Source organism: Xiphophorus couchianus, chromosome 18, assembly GCF_001444195.1.
Source record: "Xiphophorus couchianus chromosome 18, X_couchianus-1.0, whole genome shotgun sequence".
Classification (NCBI taxonomy): domain Eukaryota; kingdom Metazoa; phylum Chordata; class Actinopteri; order Cyprinodontiformes; family Poeciliidae; genus Xiphophorus; species Xiphophorus couchianus.
This window is the reverse complement of record NC_040245.1, coordinates 4,125,337-4,141,680: the sequence shown is the minus strand read 5'-3', so window position 1 is coordinate 4,141,680 and position 16,344 is coordinate 4,125,337. Positions and strand designations below refer to the sequence as shown.

General features: G+C 40.0%; 1 protein-coding gene across 4 annotated transcripts in view; it reads right to left on the bottom strand.

The window, feature by feature from the left end:
• LOC114133482 (alpha-actinin-4) overlaps positions 1–16,344 on the bottom strand; it is a 64,746-nt gene that overhangs the window by 20,207 nt on the left and 28,195 nt on the right. For all 4 annotated transcript variants that reach the window (XM_027999432.1, XM_027999431.1, XM_027999430.1 and 1 more), the window contains exons 2-3: positions 2,876–2,990; positions 1,784–1,903 (exon numbers count right to left, since the gene is read on the bottom strand). In XM_027999432.1, the coding sequence (XP_027855233.1) occupies positions 1,784–1,903; positions 2,876–2,990 (235 nt within the window). The remainder of the gene's footprint in view (positions 1–1,783; positions 1,904–2,875; positions 2,991–16,344) is intronic.

Below are 16,344 nucleotides of genomic sequence, written 5' to 3'. Positions count from 1 at the left end.
ACATTCCTCAGGTTTGCTGTCAATTTTCATGCTTTAAATTCCTCTCCAAGCCGCATTCCTTCAGTTTCAGCAACTGGACTGAAACTGCAGCGGCTCAAACGCAGATGTGGACCTTCCTCTGGCTTCCAGCTGTCATCTTGGCATTTTTTCTCAGCCCGTTTTCCAGCTGATGACCTTTAGCCGGCTGCTTTCACAGAAGGCCAGACTCAAAGTTTAGGATGGGCAGCCATGTATTTTTTTTTTATTTATGTTTTTTGTTTCAGTATCGGCTGCATCATGCTGCAGGAATGTCATGGTTGTCCTGGCAGAGTGGGAGAAAGGTCGCCGTCCACTAGCTAAACACACAATGACCTCAGTGTGACGAGGCGGCCCGGTTCTGAATCTGTGGCATCACGCAGCCGAGACATTTAACCAACATGTCAGGATAAAAGGCTGGACACAGAAATTATTGGGTTTCTGTATTAAGGTAAATGTAGTAATAGAGAAAAAGACATGATCAAATTAATTTGAATAACATCCCTTTATGCATATTTATCTTCACAGACTAAAACTCTTGCATATTTACTTGTCAACAAGTTGATCCAAGATGCAGCAGAAGAAGAAGTTGTAATGGAAAATAAATATAAATAGTAGAAAAATGTATATAGAAAATAGGAAATATGGAAAAACTAAAGTGAATATGATTAAAATTGTGAAAAATATCACCCTCATTTTACCTGCAGGACGATAGAAATTAACGTAAAGCTGATTTATTTATTTTAGTAACTAAATATTTCTCAGTAAAGAAAAATAAAAAGGAGAAATTAATGCTATAAAAATATTATGAAGTGCAAAAACTACTTTTATTGACTGATAAATAGCAATTTTTTAGTTTTTAGTTTTAGATCAAACTAAAAACTTTTTTTTATTGCATTAATGTCAATTAATTGCTTTTTTTAGATAAAGAAAAGTTCAGAGGGGAACCTTTGTATTTGCATGTTTCTGGTACGGCTGTAAAACTGACGCACAACCTACATCCACTAACAGCAGCGATGGACGACGTAGCCGTTTCTCTCGTCCCATTGTGGGTTAATTTCTGCTTCAAAATGATCTGATTGGACGCTGGATAAGACTGTTTTTTTCAAGTTGTGCTAAAAGGAGTTAGCCTGTTAGCGAAGCTACTCAAGCCTAAAATAGCATCTGAATGCTAAACATGTAGCAGCTAACGCTAATGTATTCGTCTACGGTCAACATCACAAAAGAAGCTCTCTGAATGATCAGGGCTTCTGAAACTCTGGAAAGATGAACTTTTCTTCAATCTGTTGGTTGAATAATGGATTAAAAATAAATATCTTTGTTGATGGGCTCATTTCTCTGTTTATGCAATAATTAAGCAGCAAAAAAGTTTCTTTGAATTGAAAATGTTGCTTATTTTGTTGATTAAAATGCGATTAACTCATCACTACAATTTATATATTTGTGTCTTATTGTGGGCATTATTGGTCCTCCGTATGGTTAAATCTGCCTTAAGTCAGATACAGAAATGGACCAACATGTTTCCAGTCAGACTGCAGTAAAAATGTGACTTTTCTGAGCCGACTCTGAACGCAGCATTTGGACGTCGGCTGTATTAAAACTACCATGTCTCTCTGTCTTTTATCTCCGACTGATTATCAAACCGTTTTATCATCGGCCCAGGATCATTTATCAGCTGGTTCTGGATGTAAACAAAGAATCATCCCAGTGAATTTCACTGGTTCCAGCAGTTCCTAAACGCCCCCTGACCTCCATCTTGTTTTCTTACCCTCGGCTCCGATGGACACCAGCTTGACTCCCTTGCTGGCGATGAAGTCCAGCGCTTTGTTCACGTTGTTGATCTTGTGGACCCTCATCTTGCCTCGCTCCGGCTTCGGTAACCGCTCGCCTGCAGACACAGAGGAGGGGGGGGTGAGGACGCGTTTCCGCACACTCAGCAGAACAGTCGCTCCGTCAGGGAGGCTAAGGTTACCGCGGCGACGTCGGCATCACTCAAAAATGAAGTGAATGTGAGAGAGGAAGCCGCAGGTTTGCTACGGTTTCTGAACTTCTCCAGGCTGTCGAAGGAAGAACTGGCAGAAATCTGAACATTTCTCAGATTAAAAATACTTTATTGATCCCAGAGGAAAAATAAATGTTATTTTAGCTCATTAACTCAGATTCTTTAAAGAGTTTTTGTAGATGGCTGCTGGCAGGAAAGATCTCCTGTAGCAGTCTGTGATACAGCAAATCTGAAGAAGCCTCTGACTGAAGACAATTTGGTTTCCAAAGACTGCCTCAGGAAGTTTAGGAGTCCAACACAAATCATCTGGGAATACTGTTCATCCATCCATCCATCCATCCTGGTTTAAACATGGAGAAACTGAAGACTGAAAGGATGGATAGATGGAGGTCAGACCCACAAATGAACTGGAAAAACAGACATGATGGATGGACGCACGGCTGGACAAATGGAGACAAATGGTTGGACGGACGGATGGATGGACAAACAGGAAAAGAAACGATGTATGGATGAGTGGACAAATGGAAAAACCAATGGACTTTAGGATGAACAAACAAATAAATGGTTGGATAGATGAATGGTTGATAGACAGATGGACTAAGAAAGACAAACAGACAGATGGACGGACAAACAGATGGACAGACAGACAAACAGCAAGAAACAGTTGGACGGACTGGACATTTGTTGATGGAACTGAATTTCTTTCCAACTATTTTTCTTTCCAAACCTGGAAGCTCCTAAAGCAACTTCCAGGTTTTCTGGATGGAGCAGGAACTGTCACTGAAAAGACCGTCCACCGACCGGTCCGTCCACCGACCGGTCCGTCCACCGACCGGTCCCCAGTCCGGCAGAACTGACCTGAGATGACCTCCAGCAGCAGCATCAGTTTGAGTCCATCCCTGAAGTCTTCCTCGATGTTTTCGATCTGCGTCCCGGCTTTCCTCAGGTGGGAGTTGCACCACGCCGTGAATGTCTAAAAAAATAAAATTAAAATAAAAATTATCCTCTTGATTTCACACATTTTACGACAACAATCTGACTTCTGAGAAAAACATTTAACCAACTTCAGGAAACAACAAGTAAGAATAAAAAGGAGCAAATCTCTGGCAAAGTTGAAAATTGGCTATAAAATACAAACATTTTTGGATTAATCTCAGAAATGTTTGTGTTTTTTCTGTAAATTTTTTCGAGTAGTTTTACATTTACTCTATTTCTTTCCTGTCTATAATGACCCCAATACACCAGTGAAGGGAACAGAGGGAACAGAGGGAACAGAAACGATAAAGCTGAACAAAAACAATAAACCAACAGAAACGCCACTGCAGAGAAGTAAACGCATCCAGAAGGTTTCATTGGTAATCTAGTAAACAAAAACATCTGTATGGTTCCTGAAAAAATGTGTTTTAACTCATTTTATTTTCAGGCAGCTCGTGGAACGGCCGGAGCCTCGTCACGCCACGATTCAAAAATAAAATCCATCCGCCAAAACACACGACAAACGCCAGTTTCCTCTCCATTTAAAACATTTAAAGCTTCAATAGAAAAGCTTGTAAAAGTAACACTACAGCAGAAACACAGGGAGATCTAAAATACAGAAGAGACAAAAGCTTTTATTCCAGCTTAAAATAAAATAAATTTTAGTTTAGATTTAAAAGTGTAAACCAAATATTCAGCCAGTAGTCTAAATAAAGAATAATTTTTGTCCTTAGTCCAGATAAATAAAACATCTCTAGAGCTACAAATGTTAGATAATACAACCAAAAACGCTAAGCTAGCAGTATTAGCCTAGCATACTTAGAGGAAGAAATTGTTCGTGTTGTTTTTTTTTGTTTGTTTTTTACCAAAGACAAAAGAGAAATCCTCCAACCACTAAAATCTGACCCCACTCCATTTTTGTTTGTTTCATGAAGGAGGAAGTTGCTCTCAGTGTCTTCAGAGGTTTTTGTGTCCTTTCCTTCAGTGGTTCTTGGTGCAGCACCCCCACAGGCCAGGAGGGGAACAGGTTGCTCAAAGAAATGTCATAAAAAATGTTGAAGGGACCCCATGTGACCCAAACCGGGTCAGAAACAGAACAAGAACCTCAACCAGCAGCAGATTCTCCACAATGAAGTAACAAACCAACAAAACCAACCAGGAAGCTGTTAGATCACGACTCCAGACATGCAGACATTATTTTATAATAACCAACAGCTGATTGACTCAAACAGAACCGTTCTGACTCAAACAGAACCGTTCTGCTAAACACTCCGTATTAAAAAGCTCATTTACTGTTTGGGTTTGGTTTCCCAGAATAAAAACACCTTCGCCCCCTGCCATGTTTGTAATTTCTCCTGTTGAAAAACATTATGACAGGGTGCTGCTGGCCGACCCACCCCTCTGCCCACCGTCCCCCTGGGCCGGCGGCACAAAGCGCCCATTGAGCCCGCTGGATAATAGCACCCTTCAGCCCAAAGTGTGTGTGTGTGTGTGTGTGTGTGTGTGAGACCCCTCCCCCAGACGGGCTGACAGTCCAGCCTCTCTCCCCTCCGTCTGCGAGCGGCCGGAGAAAGAGGAGGGTGGAGGGATTTTCGGTGGGCAGCGGTGGCAGGACAATGGTCCGCCCGCCTCAGGCGTGCAGAAACGTCAACCATGCAACAGGAAGTGGCACTGCAGTGACAGGAAGTTGAAGACAATCGGTGAAGATGCATTAATCACCGCGCTGGAGTTGTTAAAAACTTCCCATTTATCATCAAGAAAAATGCTTTCTGGTTCATTTCTTGGATCTCACCAACATTGAGATTTTCATACATCCCTGTTTTTATGCAGAATATTTACTTTTTACTTCATTTTGATCTGAATTTTGCTGAGCAGAAACAGTTTCCTGCAACATTCACACATCAAGATGAAGTAGTTCAACATATTCCACTCATGGCTGAAGTAGGGAGGCAACTAACAATTTTAGTAAATCGATTAATCATTAAAATATTCGATTAATCAGATAAAAGCTTGCCACATTCTGCTGAAATTATATTTAACAACTTAAGCTTTTGTATGCAATATTAAAAATACATAGAAATATGTAAATAGATTCCTCTTTTATAAATAAGATGAACTATTTATTGCATAAAACGCAACATATTTCTTTAGTGAACACTTGATCAATGACAATTATTTTGACAACTATTCAAATAATCAATTAATCACAATTTATCCGATTATTCGTTTCTGTGCTAAAATGTATTCAGCCAAGTTTAATAAATGAAATAAAAGCTGATTTGGGTGCAGTAAAGTCAGCTTTTCATCTTTTTGATGACTAAATTTGTTGACGACCATTTCAATAATCGATTAATCACGATTAATCGTTTCAGCCTTTAGTTAAAGTGTTGCATTTGTAGCCAGATCTACCTGTGAACTCCTACATGTATGCATAAGAACATTTGGGACGTGTTAAGGCTCGTTTTCCTGCAGCTGAAGGCCACATTGAGCAGATCCTTTGTCCTTCGCTTCGTCCAACATCAGCGTTCGTACCAAACCCAGTGGAGCTCAGCCTCCCTGCAGCCGCTCAACACACCCAGCCATTATGAAGCCTCCTGTGCAGACGCAACAGCGCCTTACTGTAAGAGCAACATTTCTGAGGCGCTGCAGTGATTTCCGTTAAAGCCAAACAAGCCTGAACATGCAGAGCTGCTCCCACACTGGATCAACAGTCCCTCCACCATGTCACCGTGTTTCTCTGACTGCTGCTCAAAAAAATTACTGATTTCTGGCAGCTTTTTCAAAAGGTTGTGGATTGTCTAAGCTACTTTTTTTGGCGATCAATTGGAAGCTGATTGATCGTTTGTACTGTTTAGAGCGCTGAACTCCAAGGTGTCAGGAATTGATGATATGCATCAAAACTTTGTCCTTTCTTAAAAAAACCCAAACATTTAGGACCTTTAGAGTTCACTTCAATCAATATTCTATAGAGAATCAAAACTCTTAATCTTGGAAATTCTGAATCGACTCAAAAATCCATTTTGAGGGGCGTGCCGTGGTGGCGGAGGGGTTAGCGTGACCCACATTCAGGCAAAACGTAGCCTCGACGCGGCTGTCACGGGTTCGACTCCCGGACCCGACGACGTTTACCGCACGTCTTCCTCCCTCTTCTTCCCCCTTTCCTGTCAGCCTACTTTGAAAAAGGGACACTAGAGCCCACAAAAAAAGACCCCTTGCGGGGCGATTAAAAATAAAAAAAATAAATCCATTTTTAGTCATACATCTCTGCAAGTATATTGTACATCATGCATCAATTCCCCCTCTGCATGTATTCGCAATAATTCAGATATTTTTTATTTAAGAAAAACCCAGACCCTTAACCAAACCCTTTTAATGATGATGTAAAGTTGCTGAAATGTGTGACACAAACTTGATTTAAAAATGGTTTCTGAATCAAATCTCTAGACACTGGCAGACTTGCATTTCTGTCGTCCATTAAAGAGCTACATTCACCAAAAACATGTGATTCTGTCCCCAAGTGCATCTCTGCTGAAGCTGCCGTTGTAATTTTTTGTTTTCTGGCAGAACTCCAGACAGGTGGAGACCTGCTGCATGTCGGCGCAACATGTTGCAGGGCGATCCCAAACGGCGGACATGTTTCCATCAGATCCTGAATCTCATCATCCGTCCCGTTCTGGATCTGTGGCTGCAAGTGAAACATGAAGGAAAAACTCTGATTTTCTGCCGTGTTTTGTTCTGCTTTGGCCCGTTTGGGTCAGCAGAAGGAGGAGAGCTGAGCATCAGGTGCAGCATGTGACTGCGACCTTTAACCCTACCATGCCCTCATCCCTCATACGCAGCTCGTCATGTGATCCATCTGCTTTATGACGGCCAATCCCGCTGAAAACGCCCGGCTCTGCTCATGTTCACTTCCTGTTAGATTTAATCGGCTCCAGGCTGAATTAGGAGAGTTAACCGGTGAATCCTGTTTAACCTGACCGAGTGTCGGCACCGTGACCTCCGACCTCAGCCAAGGATAACGAGATGAAGGACAGAAAATCTGGATCCGAGGGTTAAGACGGTTTAGAGGGTGAAGCTCTTACGTAACCGTTGCTTCCGTTAGGCTGTAACCGCCTCACAAAATCATTTACTTCTGGCTGTTTTCCATATCAGTGAACTTTAACTAGACACCTGAAGTTCCTCCAGCAGCATTAAGCTGCTTCGCTGTGGACCAATGAACTGCAGGTCACAGGACTTCGTCTGCTGGGTTTAACAGCTGCAGAGGCTAAATTTGTAGAGAGGAAGAAGAGGAAAAAATCTTTCACATGGCATTTAAGGTTCTGATGAAACTGGGTCAAACCTCTGCGAGGGCGTTTCTAAAATAAAAAGGTAGCAAAGTGGTGTTTTTATTTTTCCTGCTTCTCCATAGCTTCGGTTTTATACGTTGGGACTAGGCCTGTCGCGATAAACGATAAATCGATTAATCGTACGATAAATTAAAACTATCGACATCATTTCAATTATCGGCATTATCGTCTCTTCCGGCCTTTTTCTCTTTCTATTGATGACACCGAATGAAAAAGGCTCAACTCCGGTGCTCTCCACTGATCCTCCTTCCTCATTTCCTTAGTGTAAAGCCCAGCGCACACGACACGATCTTAGAGCTGTCATTACCCGACAGAAATGCTAGGTATAACGGTTCGATCGGGTTCGGTCCTGCGGTGTGGTGTCCAACAATGGCCACAAAATAATGGCTACAAGTCCCGTGAACTAATTTTAAAACCAGACATTAATCAATGCTTTACTACAATCTACCTGCAATGCATGTGGCCAGTGTCAGTCCTGACTGAATGAAAATCATTAGAACCTATTTACGTCACGTTACCGAAGAACAGCTGAAAAGTTACTGGGTTTATCAACTGCGGTAGCAATTTCGCTCCAACTCCTCCCCTTGTCATTTCTATATTCTTTGCATGTTGAATAAACATTAATGTTGTTTCCACATATCATCTCCAATGTCCGCTGGACTTCGGGTTGCGCTGTATCAGCTGTTTGGGATTCCACTCTGTAATGTCCCCTCAGAAAACACGAGGAGAATCCACGCTTTCTGATTGGCTGCCTGTCACATTCAACAGGCTGCGTTAAGATCCCAGTCGGGGAAAACCCCTGATTTGGATCGGAGCGGCAACGACGATCCGTAACACACCACACAATCTTAGAAAGACCAACGTTCTAAGATTGTTGTAAGGGGAAAAATAGGAGCAAAAAATCATGTAGTGTGAACTATTGCATCAGGTAGTCGATGTGCCCATCTTCTCTATTTAAATCTAATTATTACTGAAGGGCAACATAATATACAGACTTCATAATCTGCCCTCTTTTGGTTGAATGCAGTATTTATTTCCACTTTGGCTTTATGTTGTTTAGGTTTTATCAAGTACATTTTTTGTTAATGGAGACTGAGAATCAATTTTATTTTTGTTTTTGGTTGTTTTGTTTCTTTTGTTTATCAGCTCCAGTGTTAAATATTCTTTTGAAAATAAAGTGTATCTATCTTTGGCAGGAAATCACATGCATTATTACGTCATTTCCATTAAATCGGTGTAAAAAGATCTTCAGACAATATTATCGTTTATCGCAATAATTTTTTGAGACAATTAATCGCTCAGCAAAATTTGCTATCGTGACAGGCCTAGTTGGGACACAGATTTTATCCTCACAAGATGCTAAAAGCACAGATTCCACAGAATCATGAAACGATTAATCTGATTAATCACAATCGATTATTGAAATAATCAACTAATTTAGTAATTATTGTTAAGTGAAGTATACAAACTTAAAAAAGGCCATTTGCTGAAACAGAGCAGTAATTAAACACATTTTTGTAAAGTTCAGTCTTCCATCCATTGTTGAACTTCTCAAGTAGCAGTTTTGGCTTAATATGGTTTGTTTCAGTATTTTTTATATTGAAATAAATCTGTTAAGCACCGTTTGCTTCTCTGTACTGATGCCAACTCAAGCAGAAAGGCCTGATCTTAAATTAAATGTTTATTTTCTTATTTTGAAAAGGAACTGAATTGTACGGAAGAGGATTAGGGCCACCGGAAAAAAAAAAAAAAGAATTCTGAGATTAAAGTCAGAATTTTGAGATTCTGAGCTTCTCAAAAATAGATTAAAAGATGCATTTAAGCAATTCTACGGAAGAGGATTAGGGCCACTGAAAAAATAAAAGAAATAATTCTGACTTTAATCTCAGAATTCTGACTTTAAAGTCGGAATTTTTTTTTTCGGTGGCCCTAATCCTCTTCGGTAGAATTGCTTAAATGCATCTTTTAATCCATTTTTGAGCTTACATAAAAAACTTCAGTGGTTAAAAGAAAAATGAGCAAAATGTGCTTTTTTTAACCGATTACTCGCCAGAATCATCGATTACTCAAAAAAAAATTTTTGTGGCAGCTCTAGTCATGATGCTAAAACAGAAAAAACTAAGATTGTTGCTTGATTCATCATTTACAGATCAACATGACTGTTTTAGCGACCCCAAAGTGGAAAGTCAGCCGAGAACGGAAACAGCCTTTACTGCAGCTTCTGTAGAGAAACCTGTGGAGTCAGAGCTCAGAGACTGTGATGCGTTCACTGACACAACCTGCCTTCATAATTTCATAGTTCTAATTTTCAGACATTGTTTACGCCCACATTTACCGCTTATTCTTCTGGTGCAGAATTATGATGCATGTTTGACGTTAATGATGCAAAAGTTTAATAAAACGCTTGAGAACATGTGGAACTAAATCGTATCAGAACAAATTTTTTGTGAAATTTTTTTTTTTTCTTTTTAAGAAAAGTTGGGATCTCCTAATTTTTCTAAAAACAACCATAAATCCTTCTGGGATCGTGCGTTTAGTCTAAAACAAATCATCTGACCCCTAATCCACTTCCTCTCTGATCTGATGGGGTCAAAGGTTACAGATAAGACTGATATCAGATTAAAGAGACAAAACCAGGCAGAAAAACACACTTCACACACCCCTGAAAGTCCGTCACACACACTTCACACACTCCTTGAGCAGGAATGTACTCTAGTCACAAAAATCCAACCACCTACTCACACCAGCCACATGCTTGAAACTCACTAATTAGTCCCACACCCAATTTCTCAACCCATCCGCCATGTTCAGGCTGCACACATATCGCATGTGTGTTAGTGACCCATACACCCCCCCCCCCAACACACACACACACCCACAGAGATAAGGGTGTGTCCTTCTAAGATTGGAAAGAATGAGCCAGGTTGAAAGCTGCTGTTGCACAACTGCTTGGAGATCTTCTCATGACGGCAGCAGAGAGGGTGTGTGCTTTCTGTGGATCACACGCCCGTTTTTCCTCCCTGTTAAACACCGATGAGCTCATCAGCAGTTAGCCGCCTGCACTGACTACAAACTGCGACACGTTTCGCCACAAGAACTCCTTCAAACGCAGGTCCGACTCAGCCCAGAAGGAAACCAGAAAGTAGCGATCAGGCCTGAAATCTGGGCGTAGTGATGGACTCTGACCTGAACATCCACAGCCACATAAAGACGGTTACAAAGACGGCCTTCTGTCACCTAGAAAACATTTCCAGCACTAAGTCACTAACGTGCCAGCTACATTTAGACAAACTCATCCATGCGTTTAGCTTCTACTGGGTCCCTGGAACTCAGATTTTAATCGATTAATCATCAGAATAATTAATCACTTAAATAATTCTGTTCTTAACTCTCCACTTTATTTTAAACTTCACTTTGCTTTAATTTCTCTGTGCAAACGGCTAAAATAAAACCCTCAGAACGGCTCACAGGAAACTGGATGGCACCAGCCCGCCCGGCACCGGGCCCGGCGCTGTGACATCACCTGCTGCAAGTCGCATTGAGGAATGCGACTTGCAGCAGCTACCTGTTGGAGCGCATCCTCTGCGCTGGATGGTGCTCTGAGGCCCTGCAGCGCTCAGGCTAGTCCTCTGAGGGAATCTGCCACCAACTGACTCTCCTCCTCCTCTGAGCTCACCTGGATGCAGGTCTGCACCCGCCTGCCCCACTGGGAACCAGTTTAACCAGCCGCCAGCTGCCAGCGGAGGTGTGAGAAACAGCAACCGACGTCTCTGGAGCCCGTCGATCAATCACTCAAGTTAGTTTGTGTTGCAAATTTCAGCGTTGCATCATGAAAAGCTAAAAATCATCAGCAGCACCTCGTCTAGTCAGGAATCGCGTGGGAACTCCATGTTTTTGGGGAATGTTCCTCTTTAATGGACGACATTTTCCATAGTCCAGCAATTTGATTCTGATTTTTATGATCATGATTCAATTCAGAAACAATTTCAAAATAAATCAAGTTCATTTTTGTAGCACAGTCCAGCACCTTTACATCATGAAAACATAAAAACATCTTACAGTCACCAACAGTAAAACCAGTAAAACATTTTGTCAAGTACCGTCATTAAAATCATCAATACACGTCAAATATGTTGGTCAATGTTCCAGTTATTATGGTTCAAAAGCAACATTACACAGATGGGATTTTAGGATGTCAGTGTTTTGCAGTTTTCTGGAAGTTTACTCCAAGTTTGATACAACAACAGCAGCAGATCTTTAAGCCGCTCAGCGATTTATAAGCTAACAGAAGTATTTTAATCAAATAAAATTGGCAAAATCTGCTGATTTCTTATTGACCACTTAAGCTTTTTTGTATTTGAAACACATTAAAAGATACAAAACAAATTTCTGAAATAAAAAAAAGACATTGTTTCCTAAAATGCAGCAACAGCATTCCTGTAGAGAACGTTTTCATGTGTAGCAAAGCATGAATCTGCAGATAAAAAATATTCCCAACACTTCTGCTCCACTCCGCATTAATAGTGCAGAGCTTGACTGTTGATTATTTTTGATTAATCAATTGATAATTGGATAACAAAAGGTGCTTAACAGATGTTTTTGTAAAGAATTTAAACCGGATGAACTTAAAACTTTCACTTTAGAAATTCTGGGTTCAGCAGATACAGAGAAAGATTTTTTTCTCCATCTTAAATGTAAAATTTATGCATATTTCTATAGTTTCAGCTTAATCAATTACTAAATTACATGAGTTTGTTGTTGTTTTAGCAAATTGTCTTTTTTTGAGTCTGTATACTCCAGTTAACGATTAATCAATTACTAAATTACATGACAACTAATTTCAATGATTGATTAATGATGATTAATCTGATTAATCATTTCAGCCCTAATTATAAGTCAGATATTCCTCTATAAATCAATTCAAGCCCTACTTACTACTTAGCAAGTGGAGATGAATATCTTTTTTTGTTTGTTTGCTTTTTAAGAGTCAAATTTTAATCACCAGATAATTTGTAAAAGAATTTCCAAGCCTTTAACCTCAGCACTGTGAATCACTGAGGCATAAAATGTTCTTTGATTCAACAGATAAACGTCATAAGGCAACATTTAGAGTAAGTTCCATGTTGGATCCCAACTTCTTTAGTCTACTGCCTGTCTGTGTGTTATTTTAAACACACACTCTCCAGAATAAGAGAAAAAGCAGATGAGACTGACCACTAACTGTGACCTAAAAGTGATTTAAAATCAAACTTCTGCACCGTTTTTATGGTGCAGCAGCTCAGCTCTGAGAAAACACTGAAACCAAAATCGAGGAATTTGAAAACTGTAAAAACAAGAACGGCAGCGACAGTAAAAGTTTTATATGTGGACGTTTTGGCAGGAGGAACAACCTCAAGGAAGTTGGACTGGATCTGCCGCTGCACCAGACCGGGCCGGGCCAAAACCAAGGAGTCCAGCTTCAGACAAGGAGTCTGGTCCGGTCCGGCTGCAGAGCTTCTTTTTTAGATTAAATAAAGGGCTGTGCTGTGAAACACACAACAAATTACTAATAATGTTTCATCTTATTTCACCACAAATTACAATTTTTTTAACAGAAATTTACTGTAATTATCTGGTTATTGTTAAATCTAAAAGGTCTGTGTACAAAAACACAAAATCTTATCAGGTGTTTTGGTTTATTTTCTAATGCAGATATCCTAGTACACTTAAAATAAGACAAAACTAACTCACAAATAAGTTTTCAGCAAGAAATAGAAGCTTGTTTGAAATCAATACTAACTTATTAATGAAAAAGTTCCTGTTCCATTGGCAGATTATTTCACTGATAAAAGTTTCCCCCATGTTATCATAGCTTTGCTACCAATTGTCAACATTACGACAACTAGATAAAAAGGTCAGGAAAAAGTTTTACGAAAAAAATAGCAGAGGAGAGCAAAGTAGTTAAGTTATGCTAGCTTGACTATGACAATGCTAACATGTATTTGTGATGTGGAATTCAGTATTTTGGTTCAGTTTAAATATAAAAAAGTGACCTAAACTCCAACTCTGACAGATCATCAGTAGAGCAGGTGTTTCTTAGGTATATATATATTTAACAAACTTTGCATGTATTACCTAAGATGGAGTAGCTTTCAACAAATAAGCAATTTCCCCTTGGGGATCAATAAAGTATATTCTATATTAGCTAATCTACCACTGTGTTAGCTTAGCTAATAGCAGCAATAGCTAATCTACCACAGCCATCACTTATTAATAATCGCAAAACAAACGTCAAGCCTAAAAAACATAAATCTGTAACTGACTGAATGTTCTGTTCTTTATGTTAAACATTTATGTTCAAATGTTTGAGTGATTTTTGCTATTGAATCCTGAAACAAAGTGGCGCCGTTGTCAGTTGCTATGGCAATGAGTCTGCGTGTAGCTTAGCCGACAGAGCGGGAAAAGTGGTTTTGAGTTGTTCAACGGTTTTTCTGATTAAATTAATAATTCATACATCTCCAAGTTTTATTTACCGGTTCTACCATTGCAGCGCCGCTACGGATGGCGAGTAAAAGAATCGTGTTTTTGTCCTCCAGTGTTGTGCGCATGGGCAAAATCTCCAGATCTAAAACATGCGATGGATTGATAAGTGAAATAATATGCCAAGTGAACTAGAACTTATCACTACTGAGGAATTATTGACTTAAAACAAGTTTCTATATCTTGCTAAAAGATCATTTATCAGTTAGTTTTGTTTTATTTCAAGTGTACCAAGACATTGGTAGTAGAAACTAAACAAAATACTTGGTTAGATTTTGTGTTTTCTCAGCGCGGTGTGGATTTCACAGCCGGGTTCCTGCAGATCCATTCAGACGGCGGCGTAACCGGATCTGCAGCTCGCTACTGTACAGCAGCAGGGCAGGAATGGGACACCGTCTCCCGCAAGCCGCGGCCCAACCGGGCAGGCAGGCGCAATTTCACATCTGCACAACTCAGACAGCAAGGAAGGAGAAGAGAAAAACAATAAAAAGCCTCCAAAACAGAAACACTCAGGCCGAAACGAGGAGCGGCGGCGACTCAGAGCGGGGAGATTGACGCCCCACAGCAGAGCAGGGGTTGCTCCGGTCTCATTATTTCCTCAAGTCTGGACAGGTGATCATTAACATGTGTGCACAAACACAGAAACAGAGGGGGCCTCTGCTCCTGCTTCGTGTGCTGACAGGTAGTCTGGAGCAAACACAAACACACACCCACACACACACACACACAGGCGTAATTGCTGTGTACTTCTTGGCCGGCCTAATGCCCCTCAGATATACCATTATGTGAGTCAACAACTTAACACAGACAGTTTTCAACAAGCTTCCTCGCTCACTGAGGAGCCTTAATATAGCCGCAAACAGAAACAAAAGGGAAGGCAGGATGAAGAACAGGAGGGGAAATGCCTGAGAAAATATGGAGATAAACCTTATAAAAACACTGCAGCCAGAAAAGGCAACATGACTTTTTTTTTCTATGTCTGTCACATTTTTGTATCTTCAAGTGCAACTTGGAACTTCAAGTGGTTTGTTCGGCCCTTGCTACAAGTGGTGAAAACTTGGCAAAGAAAACAGAAAACAACTGATGAAGTCAGACCAAAGACACTTGGTAAGACTTAGTGTTTTTGAGGTGCACAAACAGGATTTTAACTATTCGACTTTAAGATCTAGTGAACGTTGTCATAATGTGACATTTAATTCGTCTGAATTAGCTCGGATTTAAAGCAGATTTTTGGGAAGGATTTTCTGTAAAGGTTGCATTATTCATCAGGGTTGGGTGTTCCCATCAGATTAATCTGACAAATAGTTTCCTCTTGTCAAACATTTTACTGTGCAGAAAAGAAAATTGAACCAGATACAAGTTGTTTCAAACAGGAATAAGTCTGAACTGTTATTCTGGTCGTTTCTGCAACAAGCTGCTTCTTGATTGGAGCTTTGGTTGTAAACAGTGACGGTTTACAACCATCTGTTTGAACTGAACATTCATCCTTCATCAGCAAAATAAAAATATAAATGTTAGAAGTTCTTCAGATTTAATTTTATATTTGCAGATCATTTGCTGACACCAAACAGAAAAGTTAAAAACATTTAAATTATTGTCCAATTTAAAGAGGCTAATAGCTTTATATTTTCTTAACAGACCAATCATCATGCTGTTCTGATAAAGCAACTGGCAGGGACCAATCACAAGCCAGCAACTAATTTGACCTGGACTGTATGTTAGCATTAAGCTATCACCTTTCATGTCAAGTGAAACAACAAACCAGATTATTAGCATCAGGATGCTAAAGATTAACCTTTTTAATGCAATCAGTAGCATTGAGAAGCTAACCCTTAGCATGTCTAAGCTAATGACATATTGGATTACACCATATTGAACGCTAAGGCTAATCACAAAATGAATTACTTTAAAAGAAACAGCAAGACAGTAAAGATTTGCACGCATGTAGCAATTAAGGGAACACCTAGCATGTTTAGGCAAATATCCTACTGTGAACTATTGGGAAAAATAATTCAACAAGAACAAAGAAAATACCAATGCAAATGACAGATGGTTACAAGCATTCAGCCATTAGCAAAAGATTAGCATGCATTATTCAACTACTAGCATTTCTAGGCCTATTACCACTGTATCACAGCCTTACATGGCACCCTACATGTCTACTTAAGAGATTTCCATTCAATGATAGCATTAGGATGCTAATAATTAGCATCTATAATCCAATTTGCACAAGGGTTGATGCCTGGTATATTCAAATCAAAAATACTTTATTCATAATAAATGGAAATTGTTGGAATAAATACAGTATCCCAGATGAGGCCATGAGTTGTTAGCAAACCCAGCTAATCCACATGATTAGCTTTTTCCGCTTCTCTTTGAATCTATCTGGCTGAATGGTTATAGAGACACTGGCGTAGGGGACATGATCCCTGCCCAATACGACCAATGTAAAAGTCAGCTTGAACAACTTCTTTCTCTGCATGCATG